A 16,547-nucleotide genomic window follows, 5' to 3' on the forward strand; every position below is an offset into this window, starting at 1 on the left:
AATAGCCCTGTATATAGTCCGGCTACACCAATGAAAACAATAGCCCTGTATATAGTCTGATTACCCCACTGAAAACAATAGGGGTGTACCAATGTCAAATAGGTAAAGGGTAAATGCTCTTGTCCCAGGCTGACTTCTACTTACTGTTGTCTGAAATGTTTGCTGGGTATGAGTCCTGCCAGTGTTTGATCATCTTCACCTTCTCTGTATGCCTGCCACCAGTTTGCGTCATCTTGGTTGATCACATGTAGGATATCACCTTTCAGGAAAGACAGCCCCAGCTCTCGGCATGGAATATACACATCGTCCTCCGGATCATAGTCAAAGTTGGCTCTAATGTGAACCTTTAGTGAAGGGAACAGGGAACGATACATTACTCCACTTCTGATTTCGGTATTCATTGATTCACGATTGTGGCACTGGAATTTATTTTCAGATAATTTTACAAAGTGTGTAAGACATTATAAATATGAAGAAATTTACATAATATAATCTTACACAACATAATGTATAATATATAATTTTACAAAATATATTCACAAATATTTTTGTAACACAAGGCAACAGGTGTGTCATTATACTGGTTTTGATATAACTATAAAAAGACTTTGATCTGCAGGTAAAGTTAGATGCCTTTACATATATGAGATTTCATTTCATATCGCTCTGGTCTGGTTTTTGTTGTGAAAACATTTCTGTTAAGAAGCTCTGCAGCAATGTGTAAACTGATTAATGAATTGTTTTGATAGATTTAGACAAATGTACAGATACTTATAGAGCTTCCATATACACTGATGTTAAGAGACAACACTAGATGAAGAGTTAGGTTAATGAATTAACTTGGTATATTTGCATAGAGATTAAATATCAATATCTATTACTACTCACAATTGCAGTTTCCTTGACCGGCTGTTTAACCTCCCTGCTCGGCACAAGTAGGAAGGTCAATGTTCCCGTCATAGTTGCCTGAAACATGAAACACACATGGTATCAGTACATTGTCAACACACGGTAATCCTTCCCACTGCTCAAAAATTATTTTGAATTATGCATTTTTAAAGTTCAATTCAATCTTGCTTTCATCTCTTTGGGCATTACTGTCAGTTTCATACTTTGTCTTATCTGTGTTACAGCATAGCCTGGTGAACGTTGCAGTACATCTGAGTGACGTAGCAGGTGTCAAAGCCCAAAGCTAAACCAGCTTGACCTTTTGATATCACACAATGACCTTCTGTACTCTCAACAAACACATATCTCCCACCACAAACTGAAATTATTTCTTTTCAAAGATTGGATGACAAGTGACCCAAAAAGTTCTTGATTTAAAAGCACTCGAAGAATTCACAAACCCTTGTTCAGATTTAGGTTGCAAATTCTTTTGTTCACGGAAAGTAAAACAAACACGTATCTCAAGACAGTCAATGTCTTTACTTTAGTTTTCTATCATTAATTAAATAGAAGGCCTCCACTTGAAATATTTATTTCAAATAAACGTTCAGCCTTGATCACTTTAAACAAATTAAAACATTCATATCTCAAGATTCACTGAAACACTGCTTTGAGCCTGCTGAGAATTTTTCACTAGATTGTCTCTGATAATGCTTTCAGCACTAACCATTAAGTCACAGACTTCATTGACTGATTTTCCTTTCATATCATAGCCATTGATTTCCAGAACTTCATCTCCTTCGTGTAGCAGTCCACTTTTATCCGCTGCACCACCGCGGACTATCCTGCCAATGATGATGGAATCTCCCTCATTCCTCACCGTCGCACCCTGCAATGCGGGGAAAATGCAACACCACATGAACAAATCAGAAAACAATTTGGTGCATTTTGTCAACATGATAAGTGTTACTCATTCTAGTTTCATATACAGCTACATGTTGTACTCAAATATCTCATGAAATTTCTCTTCTCCTGTGAAATATTAAATACCATTGATAAATGTAGTATTCATCTTGAACTTGGCAAACTTTTCCCATCAGTTATGTCTGGAATACTTAAGTTGTGATTGCAAAATATCTGCAAGCCTGGTGTTGAAAATGAAACAACAGAATTTGTCACAGCTCTGATTGATGTTAAATCTTTATTTCAAACTGTTGTTAGTTTCATCCCTGGAATGCACTAGCAGTATGTTTTGCAAACATTCATGAAATAGACCATGACTGAAGCTAAAAATGCTGATATACCGATTACTTATTTTTCGGTTTCAAATCTTTTGGCCCTCTGTAGGGAGACAGCTGAGAGGATTTTGTTCCAACAAATTACTGAGTGGCCATGCAGATTTCAACATAACGTATGGATGTTTATGTTTTTTTGAATGCAGAACATTGGTGAAAATAAAAGCATTTAAGAAAGAAAAATCTGAAACTTTTCCCTACGGTTAAATTGGTGGAAATTTGGAAATTGTCATGTTCAAATGTGTGTTTCCAAAACTGATATAATTGTGTTACCAGTACTACTAAACTCCAGTATGAAGAAAGATGATAAGATTTCTGGTACAGTTTTAAATTGACTAGACAAATACCGATTACTAATTTCACCAACACTGCATTGTCACTGATCAAGTGAATGACTATGGAAGTTTTACATGAAAATAAATACTTTTAGAAACTAAAGTCTTTAAACCTTTTCAACTCCATGGTTTGGCTCTATTCCATTACTATCAATCACATTTACTTACATGTCATTAACATTCATTATTATAATTAGTCTTCATAATGTACTTTATGTTTAGTTTTTAATATTAATTGCGGAAATGGTGATTTTTCTATTTTTGTCATTGCCAAGACAACAGATCATACACCATCTAATGCAGAACACAATGACTTGTACTGTACCAAACCACGGGGGATTCTCTGACCTGTCGCTGTACTCTGTACTTTTGTAAATATCTATTCAGCTGTAAGCACTTCATCAGACTTGAGGTCATGAAAGTTAGTTCTAGCACAGTCACACAGTGACATCTACCAACTTTTTAATGCTAACAGTCACGTCTGAAGAGACCTTCCAGCTCCCATAAAGGCAAAACACTGTCAGTAAAATTCAAATAATTTCCTTGTGCATACATCTCGACACAAGTGTTCTTTCTTGTAAGGCTTCTACAAGTAAAATCTATATTGAAATTCTCCAAAGAGGAGCTTGGGAAATTAATAATATCTGTTAACATCTACAAATTAATAATCTCTTACCGCAGGTCACATGTTTTCACATAAGAAAAGTTCTGATTCACTGTGCTTACACGGAATGAGATTTCAAGCGACGATAATGTGAGAGAGTGAATTTTGATTATTTTCCAACGACAACTTGCATCCTTCAAAATTTTACTTTGAAAAAATACTATTTTTACCTTTTTTCCGTATTTCCATGTGTTCTCTTATTATTTTATCAGATTCAAAACTCTCTTGGATATACACACTATTTGACTGTTATTTCATAAATTCATGCGTTACCCTGATCCATTAATATAAATGACGATTCAGCTGTATGTAGGAAGTGAATGTAACCCTGTAACACTCCTCCACCCACATTTCCTTGTAAGTAGTCTAGGCATATGATAGTAAACAAAGGCATTAAATCCATGCCTAAAAGTGTAACTTTCCCAGGCAAAGTAATAGGTGCTGGAACTCACCAATGGTTCAGCTGTTTTGTCTATTCTGACAATTTTCACGGAATCCTCTTCAGTATACTGGGATGCTCTTTCAAGTTGATCATCAAAGTCTTCATCTGCTGCTGGCACCCAGCCATCTTCAGCAGCAATGGTGTCATGGGCCATCACAAGCGACTGTTGGGAGAGCAATACATGACAAGTGTATTGTAATTTCCTCTATCGCCCATATCAATGACCTCATTGGAATGAAATCAAGAAGGAAATGTACAGAAGCTTAACAGCAGGTCTTCTTTTCTTTTTCATTTTCACTTCTTCCTTACAATAATAGAGCATGGGTAAACAACATCATTCAGTATTTGGTCATCCCAAAGCTGTACCGATGTATCCCAGTTGTTCTGCAGTCTAGTTTAACCAAACCTATGTACATTTTTATTATGTTTAGCTAGTCCTACATACATTTTTTTTTTCATGTGAGTGCATTTAATATTCACAGGTACATTGGACAGGTAGAACAGCAATCTAGTAAGAGTAAAAACCAACTTGGTCATGGAACTTCAACTACAGGATTTGTTCACCCCTGTAGAGGTAGCAATGACCTGAGCTGACTTCTCTCTACCTTTCAGGAAGTGTTGGAACAGACTCAGAATGACAATGAGTTTCATAGATGAAAGAGAAGTCATTCATCTTTACTGACCAGTTCAGTTATGCATGCATTGAATACAGAAGATACCCATATTTACATTGCTAGCCTGTATGCAGTACCTTTCACCTGCTAAATGTGAATTTACATTGAATAAATATGGCAAACAGGTCTACCATCTGATACAACTTGTACTGAGAAGGCATGCGGGCCTCCCCTCAATGCGCCATTACAATTTTTAAAAGCCACCTTGGGACCATTTATATACACACAATTGGAATCTCAAAATCCTATGACGCTATAGTCCGTTTTGTGCAGCTACTTGAGGTTAACCTCACTTTTCATAACAAATGTATCAACTTCATTTGTGTCCTTTACCTATGACTCGTTTTATACCACTGTTATGTCTAATTTGCTATTAAATATTCCATAAACATAATTCAAGACTTTGGTTCTGTCATGCAAATATAAACGTACGATATGCAAATGCTGAAATCACACTGTAAACACAATACTTACTTCAAATTCAACGTTTCTGAAGATATGTTTGAGTTCCTCACTTTCTCTGGTGTTCACATCTCTTAAAATTCCTTTCACCTGGAATAAGAAACAGCACAAACCTATTACCAACAAACACTTCCAAAGGTTGTGAACAAACGATTGCACTGTTAAGCTTGCCTGCTGTCGCTGCGAAGTGGTGGATAATTGCTGTACAGTGAAAAGGTCCAGGAGTTGGTCAATTCACATAAAAATCATGGAGTTGAAATGTGAAAACACTTTCATGACGTGACTTGTACTCGATCACCGAATACAATCACTACATTTTTTGTTACACATCGGCATAATGACTGTAACCACAATGCCATTGTAACTGATAGACAAAATAAATTCAACTGAAATACACAAGGGGTACATTGAGGAAGAATGAAGAGTAACATCATTAAACCTTATGGTTCTACAATGTATTTATAATATGTTGCATATGCATGTACCCATTTTCATGTGACTGGATTAAAGCCATAACATCATGAATACGAGCTATCCAATAGTCTGTGTTTTAATTTCTTAATGATAAGATATCATTGCCACAATAACCATGTATTTTTTATTTGGATTTGAAGGAACATGAATAGACATGCCATGTTCCTGTAATATCGACTGAAATTTTTGTAAACCCAAATTTTGATTTAGTAACAGATCTTAAAGTTCTGGCATATTCATTTAGTAGTACTGGCAAGCACACAGAATTTTCACGAAACTCTCTTTGCAGTTCCTCCCAGGGATCAGGAAATTGCACCACAAACATTTGATCATTGACCTTACCTCAGCAACAAGATAATTAGTGTTGTGTATGACAGGTACCACTGGAACCTCTTGTGTGTGTACATCTGTAACCTTGTTGTGTACTTGGACTGCCTGTTGGAAGTCTTGGTTCAAAAACAGATTCTGCAGGAACCTGATATCCTCCGCATCCTGAGAGCCTTTCAGGACGCTGTTCAGGTTGTTCAGAGATGAAAACAATTCCTCTATTCCTGGGTAGATACAAATATACAGGGAAACCTTTGTGATAGCGTACAGAATGTACCAGCATTATTATCACCAAATGGCACTGTGTGTGTCCACCATTACTTTCTCGGAATGATGGTAGTAATATTATCTGTGGTACGTATGTCTATATGCATCTGCAACAAAATATGCGTAATACTATCTACTCTTTTATAACAATACAACACAACTGACTAGCATCAAATGGTACCAAGAAATAAATTTTGTTGTTCGTATGCATCTGCAGAAATGTGCTTCTTGTTGAGAATTCATGATAAAGTATCCTTGGCCTCATTTTAAAGCTGACTGTTTCAGAAGTGAAAATTTTATTAGAATATTCATGAAGATATTTTGAATACTGTGATCACTCATGGCTAATTCTGAATGTTTGCCTGGAATATCTCAATGTTAACCATTTGGTATTCATAATATGGAAACTGGATTGTTCATCTGTTATCAATTACTCATATATTACAGCAGATGTAGGGGAAAAGTTACTTTGTTAATTTTCGAGGTAAACTTCAATCATTTATGATAAACAGAACACATACTGGTATTTATTATTTATTATTATTATTATTATTTTACATAAGTATCACAATGTGTCAAAACTTTGTTTTGTCATCATGAAAGAGGCAAAACTCTTTGAACAGAGTATCTTCATTCTAGTAAATACTTGGTTAGTCAAATGGAATGTGTGTAGGCTGTTTGGGGCATAAGAGACTTATAATTGACTCATTTATGGAAACTCTTACAGCTTCCCTCACTGTTCTCTGTGGTCCATAAGGGTAGCAATCAGTGTCTGTAGTATGTTATTATACTTGCCTACGTTGACAATACCCAAAAGTGTAGCTTTGGCAATGTCAGTGCTTGACAAACACAGAAGTTTCACTTACCTACAGTTGTTGCAGTTTGTGGAGGCACACTCTGTTGCCTGACATCCTCTGGTTGTGAGGTTATTTGTGAGAGTTCTTGCTGTCTTCTCAGATCCTCTTTGGTTCTGTTCACAGCATTTGGAGTCACAACTACATTTGCTGCAGGCACAGTCTGTGGTTTCACCCTCCACTCTTCCGTCTTGTTCTTTTGTATTTTCCTATTGTCTTGATCCTTGGGCAAGGTTGCCTTGTAATGGATGTTGCCGTCCACTTCAGGTGAGAAGAACGGCGGAGGGTCCTTCATCCCGCTAGCTGCGACAAAGCTAGGCGGGCAGTCCACGGGGAGCTCCCTTGGAACAAAATTGTCCATGTCGTAATCCGGTACACTCATAGTAGCTTTTTTATTTTCCTCTTCTCTGTCTACAGCATCTAAGACAGACAAATCAGGAGGCGATTCCTCTGATCTTCTGTGAGTTTTCACAACAATCTCTTCAGAGACTGGTTGACTTCCTGGTTCTGGGATATACTTGGTGATTTCCACCTCAGCTTCTGAGTCCGTTTCCACATACAGGTTTCCTAATCTTTTTCCACTACTATCGCTACTGAGGGAATAATTATCACCAATTGCACTAGTTTCGCTGGCAGTAATTCCAAGAGCAGACAAATCAAACTCAGATTCAGTCTCAACTTTGGTTGCGGTAATCGCAGGTTCCACTCTGGCGTTGTTATTTTCTAGCCCAGATACTGGTATTCCGTTAACTTTGTTTCTGTTCTGTTCTTTCAGAATTTGTGCATAGATTTGTTTTGTGTCCCTTACTCCGTTCACGTCTGTGCCATTGATTTCACCAGGGCGTTCCAATGTTGGCATATTTGTCATATCAATGGGCTGGACTTTCTCTAACGCCGACAGCTTTGCCAACCGTTCCTTGGCCTGCTGTTCCACTGCTATAACGTAGGCCTCTTGAATATTGCTGGGGTCTATCCCACTGGTATCTGTTTCAAAAAGATAGTGAGAAAGGAAATGACTTCATAAATCTTGAAAAAATCTTGAAAATCAAAATATTTGCTTTTGATAATGTACAACCAAATATTTATATTAGACATGAGTACCCGAAGGTAAAATTCTTCCTTCACACACTGTCCTCTACATGAAATTTGTTCAATTATACTACAGGGTACACATCGCTTGTGTCTCTTTTTTCTCCAAATATGTTCTTTGAATTATTCCCTGTATAGGAGGAATAAAATGTTTCCTTACACTGTTTGGTTTGACAATTTTAACATTTTGCCTTGCTACCTTTTCATGAAGTTGACATTTCATAGCAAGTTCATATGGTGAAAATCTTCAACCTCCATATGTGTTGCTCTTTAGGGGCAGCACTTTCATACTTGAAGTACCATTTTAACATGTGAAATGCTGTCCTCAAGTACATGTGTGTGAAATCACAAAAAGTGAAAACCAAGGACAAGATGGACATGCCACTGCTGAGAAACAAGGAATGTACAGCCATCATTACAATCATCACAGCAAGAGCCTAACAACATTTCATTAAAGGCATTGTGAGCAAGTTATGTTTCTGAGCACCTGTTTGTTGCCAACACAGTATAAACAAATGGCTAAATTTACAACTGTCCAAAGAAGCACCTAAAATCTTACACGACCTATCTTCTTGCAACCATTCCATGAAATGATCCGATGGATACTTTCCTTTGTCACAAAACGTGGGAGAATCAAGTGAGATTGTCCTGTTGGTACAGTTAGCATATCAGGAAATGAATCACAGCTACCATGCTTGATTAGTTCCTATATTCAACATACATGTATCCTAACACAACTTCAAATGTCAATGGCCATGCTATTCTGAAGTGGAATTGGGATTCATTTGTTTCAATATCACATTATTATTTCAAAGTGAGTTGTAAATTTTGTCCTTCAAAGTGAGTTGTAAATTTTCCATAGACTGAGTAAGGCTGTTGTGAATACTTAATTAAAATTCCAAATTCCAGTGTCCTTGGGTTTCCCACCACTTCCAATATTGTCAGACTGCTCCACCTTGAAAGTCTGCCTGAATGTACCGCCGATACCCAAACAGGAATACCCCACAAATTAAAACTTATAAATCACTTTCCGCTGGACAAAGTAATACAATTGCTCCCTTCAGACACAATAATAATCCACTGTGATATTTTTTTTCATTCAAGATCGCTGAATACCAATTCAGAATGCAAATATTTATTCTTGTCATGGAAGAAAACATTCCAACCTTATCCACCAACTTGAAAACATTTTAGTGTACTCTCTTATTCTATAAATTATATTTTTAAAGACATTGGCTAAAGAGACAAAGCATGAGTTTCATCCTTCAAAACAAGCCATCGGATGCCATCAGTGTAATTTAAACCCTGGTCGTCTGACTAATTGACATTACACCAAGTCAGATTAAATACACTGAATAGGGGCTCTATCTCAATCAAATATGACGTCAGCCACGTTAACCAGTCCATGCTGATGCCAGATTACAAACAAGTCCAAGGAACACAATGGCAGGAAAAAAGATATATAAATTAGAAACACTTGATGTTTCTCTACAGTCTTTCAAAGAATCCTGATCATGCATAATAATACAGTGAAAGGAGGAAATCACAGAAAATTCAGCACAGCAGAAATGAATCATTATGACACCTGATTATAAGGAACTGACAGAGAGAAATTATTAGGGAAAAAATATGTGGCCTGAAGATGGGATGACATAGACAAACATTGACACTGGAAAGAATGTTTGTGATTTTTTGACAGCTGATCCGAGAGAGTATTAAACAAATACTGCAGGCTTAAAAAATCAGAGTAAGTATATGTAAAATGCTACATACTTGAGTAAGGACAGGAATGGGGACAATCTACTGGTGGAAATTTATTGAGGCAGACTGACCTTTGCCTTGTGGCTATTAAGAGCACAGAGTCTACAATAAATGCCTCAGTTTTAAAACAGATTCAAACAACAAGTTCAAGTTACAAATGAATGCATGTTCTCTGTCTGAAGTCTTGTCCAATTTGGACTCACTGAGTGTAGATGTGGATGGATCAGAGATTGGTATAAGTAGCTTTGTTAAATTAAACGTGCCAACTTGCAGATCATTAAAGTCATGACGTATGTCAGGGAACTCTAACTAGAAGAACTTGGCAACCCTTTCAAATATATACAAGAATGAAAAGTAGCACATTCAGTGACTTTTCACACAACCCAGACAAGTACAAAATACAGGACTACCATGTGGCGGTTCCTTTCAAAAACGCCTTTTGGCTACAGTTAATAATTTGCCTTTGATAAGGAAAAGGGGTAGAAATTTGACCTGTCTGATCAGCGACAGGTTTATCAGAATAGAGAGCTGGCAGAAGTACAAGTGCTGAAGCATCGCGGCATGGCAAACCTTACTGTTACAAGTATTGCAATATCATATTACCACGTTCTGAGGAACGATCCAACTTCATCTGGACGTCAAACTTTTCTGGAAAATCACCACCAGGACAACATGCAGATACAATGAACTGTTTACCTGAAATGCATGGCCGACTATGGTGCTTTCTGAAGCCCTACAACAACAGAAATCTACTCATGGCAGAGACTCAAAGACTAACAGAGAAGCCATGTTGGACTACGAAAAAAAAAGGCATAGGGAGGGGTATGGAAGAGGCCTGGCTGCTTACAACATAGTGCTGGGATGTAATAAAACACTATCAAGTCAAGATGTCATGAAGTGATTATTCAACTGACCTCAGTACACAGCAACATACTTCAAATACTTGATTTGTTTCACACAGTGGTGCAGCTTGTAAAACAACTGATATTTTGCTAAAATATAACTTAGACGATGTTATTGTCCATGAGGAGAAACCTTGGCACGGTTGTACTCTCGCCGCAAACTGATGACAGGCAAACACAGTTACAGTTTACTGAAAAAATGTGGGTGGTGCCGGCCTTTTGCCTGGCTGGCTTGCTGAGGAAAATGCCGAAGGCTTGAGATGGGCAAATACTCCCTAGCAAATGTACTGTGGTCACAACAAGTTTCTCAGTGTGTAAATATGATTGGTAAATATTGTTGGTGGAATTATTTCATATAAATGCAAATGAAAACTCTGATGAGGGGACTGCTGGAGACCAGGAAAGAGGAGAGAGATGGTGTTGAATGATGTGCCACAAGTGATGAACATGGCCTAGAGAAATGACTGTGAATCAAACCTTGAAAACATTTTTTTCTTGTTGTTCACTCACTAAAAACATGCAATGTGTACAAAACCTTCAAATTTTGACCAATTTTTATCACCACTCATTAGTTTTTGCTGTCAGCGCATCGTTGCCAATGTAAATCAAAGTGTCCCTCACAGATCCACCACCCCTCTTGACTTAATGGAGCTATCTAACACATTTATGAACTCATTTGAGAAGAACTTCGTGGCACAGCGTGACCTCCAAGGGGTCACACACTAGCTGCTTATGGATAAGGTACGATTAAAGAATGGTCTGGTACCATTTGTTGAAACAATCATCAGACGGATGTTTTTGAAGTACACAAAATATCTCAACTTCAAAGAATTGTTTAATAATCACCACAATTCCACAAATTGTACTTAATTTCAAAGCAATCCTATTGTAATCGATATACAAAGCGGCTACTTTTAAATTTCCAAGATTTATTGTGGAATGCCATCTATTTTGCACATAAATGACTCTAGTTTGGATTGTTGGAGATCCTAAGGAACATTCCAAAGTCCATGTTTTGTTATATAAAAACCTCTTCCATACACCAAGGTATCTTTATCTACAGCATATTCTCATAAAAGAAGTTTTCCTTCAGATATTTGTGTATAAATGGTTTGAAAGGACAAATTTCCCACAACAAAACGACTTTACTTTATATGATGTAAGTGAACACAAGAACTGAAATATGATTGCTACAAAGCCTTATAAGCAAAGAAAACAATAACAATTGTAAACTTTATACAAAAAAAAAATGTCAACAGCACTGACTTTGCTGAAATTTCCTACAACTCTGAACCTGAAACATTCTAGGTTAACATTACTTTGAACAATTTAGCAGTGATGGCAAACCCAATATGCAAATCGTCCTAGTAAATGAAATGAAAAGTGACCCATGCGGGACCCAACACTTTTCATTTTATTTTCTACATTTAAAAAAAGATTGTCTAGTGAGGTGAGTCACATTTTCAAACCCAATCATCCTAAACATATAGATTTGAAACTGTAATTGATAAGGGGATACTCTATAAATAAATTCAATACCAATATATCTTTTTGAATGCACCATGTGCGCACCATACAACAAAACTGAAACAAGTGCATTAATATTTGGTTTCAAATCATTATTCCACTGACATTTTCCCAAATCAGCTGTTCATACTGCATGTTGAGAAATCTAAGTACCAAGTGAATCTCAACTATAAGCACTGCTGTGTTCAAAGAAAATCCAAAGCTGCTAAATTTTGTACAAATCTGACAAGCAATCACAAACTTCACACTTTACAGTTCTGTAAATGTCACCAATGCATGATGTGTTTGGATATTAAAATCACTGGAGTGAACCAACATACTGGTGAGAATAATGTGCAAACAGGGTTCTTTTAACATCCAATCCAGGTCCTTATGACAGAATATCTCTTGAATAAAGATACTGCTTAAATGTTTATCTGTGTTTCCCTTGGACAATATTCACTGTTGACCTGTAGAGGGCCTAGTTCTCACTGTACCAGTCCATAAACATCACAAGGAATTTTACTATATGCAGTGGTATCCTTGACTTGTAAGTATTCTACGCAGATTTGTTGTTCAATCATGTTTTATTTTGCTATAAAACTATTACTAGTGAGGGCTCAGCCCTTGTGTCGCGCCAGGGGTTAAGATTGGCAATGTTATTTGTATTGATTCATGATAAATGTAATTAATTGTTACTTCATAAACGTTTATATGGCAACATATGCCCAGTTTCCCTCTGATGAAAGCAGTTCACGTAGTACACGACGTCAAACCCTGCAGCAGAGCAGATAATAGATTTTCTGTAACGTGTAAAAATTTTGGACAAAAATTGGCAATTTTTACAATGATAACAGCCTATTGCGTTTAACAAGGGACGTATTATGCAATCATTATCATTGCAATGGTAACCGCACTGCCCACCTTCCACTTGCAAGCTGAAAACACGGTCCCTCGTGCTGAAAACTACAGCGTTCCGTCTAAAAAACTGGCAATTTTGAATCTAATTATTGACACAGGGGGCGCTTTTTAAAATTAAATCCCAGCATTCTTTGCGTATGCCCCCGTTCATATGCACGACAGTTTCTCCCTTTATCTACATAAACGATATTTTGTATCGGTGACAAGGGGCATAACATTTACTGGCTAATAAAAGAGGTATATTTTATAAATGGCATGTTATATAATGGTAATTGTTTCGTATTTGTTTATTACGAGTACTCAAAAAAAAAAACATGGCGGCGCCCGTGAAAGAAGGGTACACTTCCGGTTACTCGCATAGTATATTATGAATAAGCGCATGCGTAGTCAGTAAGCGCTGGCGCGACTATACTAGTGATGGCTAAAACACACCAATATATACAAGACAAAATCTGAAACAAATTCTGAGCAGCTCTGAAATTCTTACAGATTTTTATGTTTGAATGAATGGTCTTCATGCAAAAATGGGCAGCAATTTGTTTGAAAGCAAATGCATTTTTCTTCAACCAACAGTTTGACTACCAACTACCATTATAAGGTTGGCAACACCACATTCATAAGTACTACACTTAAAACTCATGGAAATACCTTAGAGCTAGAATTAATGATCACTATCACCAGAGCTTACCATTTATAATACTATAGTAAGTCCAGTCAGACAAGAAAATGTCACTCATTACGCTATCATACAAAAAGAGGCGTTTCTCATCAGCATGAAAGTTTACATCTGCTGAGAATATCAAATATATGAATTATCCAATGGCAGACCAAGAAGAGGTCTCAGTTTTCCCAAGAAAAATATGTCAAACTGACTGAATCTGATAAAAATAGACACCATGAAACGACAAAAACAACCAAGAAAGATTTAATAATTTCTTTTGCATATCAAGGTACCAGTGTACTGTTTGCTAACAGCAAAGTTGAATTATGTGCCCATTTGTCAAAGTCATTCTCCCTGGGTATATCCTTCCATGTAGAACTGAGAGTTGCCTAATCACCCTGACACAGTAAATAGATCACTGACATCCAAAAATGGAGAAGAGATTGAGTGGTACTTACCGGCTGGCGACCTCCTCTTGACTCGCAGGCATATTGATCTAGAGCGGATACACTGAAAGAAACAAGAAACATACAAGTTGGTCGCCAGAAAACAAAGACAGTCTAACAGTGAGAACTAAGCAATTACTTCAAGGGGTACATGTAGTATACAACTTTTTTTATTAGCTTTACATCATTGACTGGAATAGTGAAAAATTTTCAAACTAGTGATGTAAAAATCTCATTGAGTATCAGCTCTGAAATTCACATCTAAACTTCATATACATCATGTATATTCCCCTTATCTAAATATGACAGAGTTAAAAAGAGAACCCTAGGCCTAAAGCGTTGCTGACAGGCTTTGTGCCTATGCAAATTAAAAATAAGCTTTGTAATAAATCATGATATGGCATCTTTTTTAACAAACTCTTTTCCATTCTTGTAGTCTATGCTGTATGGATGGAATGCATAGAAACTGTATCCTTGAAGACCATTACAGCCTACTGATCGGTGAACTTTGGAAATTTGAAAATTTATTGGTCTTGGATATAACTGACCCCATTTGTGGCATTCTTTGTTTTTCTCCTTAGAGCAGTAAAGCCTGATATTTATAGTCAATTTTTCCTCCCTTGTTCCTTTCTATGACACCAAAATGGAACTAGAGTTGAATTGTCCTCAGGAAGGACACAGTATAATGTATATTTTTTTTCTTCTAACGGGCTTTGAGCATTTCTCTTTATTCACTGTACATGAACGCCAAGAACCTCCATTAATATGAACATGAGCACTCGTGGCCAAAGAGACTGCAGACCAAAAAACCACAAGTCCAGCATTCCATTGGTTGAATATATTTAATTGACGGACATGAACAATTTTAGAAATGAGTACATCAAGTTTGTAGTGTAAACAAATCTTCAAGTGTTGTATTTGGAATCTCTCAGGGTACAAGAAGGTGTTTAGGTTGATACTGTACGTACAAAAGTCTACATAATTTTAGCATCAATAAAAATTTAATTTGGTGTGCTGTCACTTGTAATTTCTTGCGTACTTTCTAATTTTTTAATTCAAAATGTCTGTGTCCACATGTATCAAATCTGCTGGAAAAATTTGCATAAATGATTTTCTTTGACACACAGACGCTAATCTGGGACAACCAACAAAGCTGTTCACAAAAAAAAGGTGTTTGCAAGTGTTTCTTGGTGATCAGACAAGTTTCCTCTCATATTGGTGGACAAGGAATGAGGCGGTCGGCATATTTTTATCATAAGTAGGTGGGGAAATTTTAAGCTTCTACTCAATGGACAAGTGTAAAAGAGCAAAGAAGGTAGTTACGGAGTAATATTTTGCTGGTTTGATGGGATTTGGTCATGCACCGGGCAAAACCATATGGCATAGAGAAGACAGTGAGGAGCTTTGGTGAGGGAAAATAGGCAAGGAGGGAGGTTTTCTAGGAGTAAGATGGGATGATTTAACCCTTTCACCACCATGGTTTGTCCCAAATCCATTGTTTTCTATGGTAAAGTTGGACCTGTATACAGGGAACTGGGGGTGAAAGGGTTACAAAAGGGGATGATTTTTAAACTGGTGAGAGGGCAGTCAAAATAACTTTCACTTTCCTATTTTCCCATTATTCAGAACACCTTAGGATTATATATTAACATATGTAAAAATATCTCTGGTAACACTCCCTCAAACTTGACAAGTTGGCTGCCCCTCGATTCTCTCACATACTAATCGGAAAGTAAAGCATCCAATCAGGTTACCTTGTGAATGTGTTGAATGACTTCTGCATGTGATGAATGTTCTAAGTTGTGACCATTGACTTCCAAGATTTCATCTCCTACTTCAAGATCAGCTCTGTCAGCTGGTGAACCTGCGGGAAGATGGATACGAGACCAGATTCAATTTTCCGAAAATTCAATTGCAGCTACATGTAACAAAGTTAGACATTGAAGAGATTTCCTTGATCGAATAAAAGCTGGAAATTACAGTTGTATGCTGCTGAGGGCGGTTCCTGCAAGAAATAACACTAATGAACTCACTGAAATAGTTAAAATGGAGGCAGCTGTTAGATTACATTACTTTATCACATTCAATATTTGACCTTAATCTTACAGTGTCAAAGGTCACGGTAGGCTCAGTAAAACATGGTATGCTAAAACTTACTCATATCTGTAACTTAGAAGGGCAAAACTTTACTAGCATGTAAACTAAACCTGTTTTAATCAAAATTTCTTCTCTTGTCCAGAATAGCTAGATTACTATTCACAAACTATCCATGGTATTTATGAACAAATTACTGATAATGACCACTATATCCACTAAAAATATTAAGTTTGTGTTATTTTTTGGTCAGATGTGAAAGGATAGTAACAACTCATATTTCTGGAAACAGAATGTACAAGTCTTGACTTGATAAAATTACTCAATCCCTGTCAACATGGCAATGGCATGTTTATCAGATGAACACCTTGACCAAGTACCATCCATCACAAAAATGTAACTTTGTTTATGGTAAATTCATAAATGAGTAGGTAAGTAAATCTAATTCAATAACTTGATCTATCTGAATTTCATACTAAGAATCA

At 36.8% G+C, this 16,547-nt stretch overlaps 1 protein-coding gene across 5 annotated transcripts in view; it reads right to left on the reverse strand.

The window, feature by feature from the left end:
• LOC139149082 (protein PALS1-like) overlaps positions 1–16,547 on the reverse strand; it is a 55,326-nt gene that overhangs the window by 6,706 nt on the left and 32,073 nt on the right. For 3 of the 5 annotated variants that reach the window (XM_070720626.1, XM_070720625.1, XM_070720627.1), the window contains 9 exons: positions 15,723–15,832; positions 13,981–14,032; positions 6,695–7,666; positions 5,577–5,785; positions 4,773–4,850; positions 3,635–3,787; positions 1,616–1,777; positions 889–966; positions 145–344 (listed from right to left, as the gene is read on the reverse strand). In XM_070720626.1, coding sequence (XP_070576727.1) covers positions 145–344; positions 889–966; positions 1,616–1,777; positions 3,635–3,787; positions 4,773–4,850; positions 5,577–5,785; positions 6,695–7,666; positions 13,981–14,032; positions 15,723–15,832 — 2,014 coding nt within the window. Of the gene's footprint in view, positions 1–144; positions 345–888; positions 967–1,615; positions 1,778–3,634; positions 3,788–4,772; positions 4,851–5,576; positions 5,786–6,694; positions 7,667–10,228; positions 10,374–10,446; positions 10,680–13,980; positions 14,033–15,722; positions 15,833–16,547 lie in introns of those variants that run through there. The other 2 variants (XM_070720628.1, XM_070720629.1) reach the window with 2 other exon arrangements.

The sequence above is a fragment of the Ptychodera flava genome, chromosome 14 (genome assembly GCF_041260155.1).
Source record: "Ptychodera flava strain L36383 chromosome 14, AS_Pfla_20210202, whole genome shotgun sequence".
In the NCBI taxonomy this organism is placed as follows: Eukaryota; Metazoa; Hemichordata; class Enteropneusta; family Ptychoderidae; genus Ptychodera; species Ptychodera flava.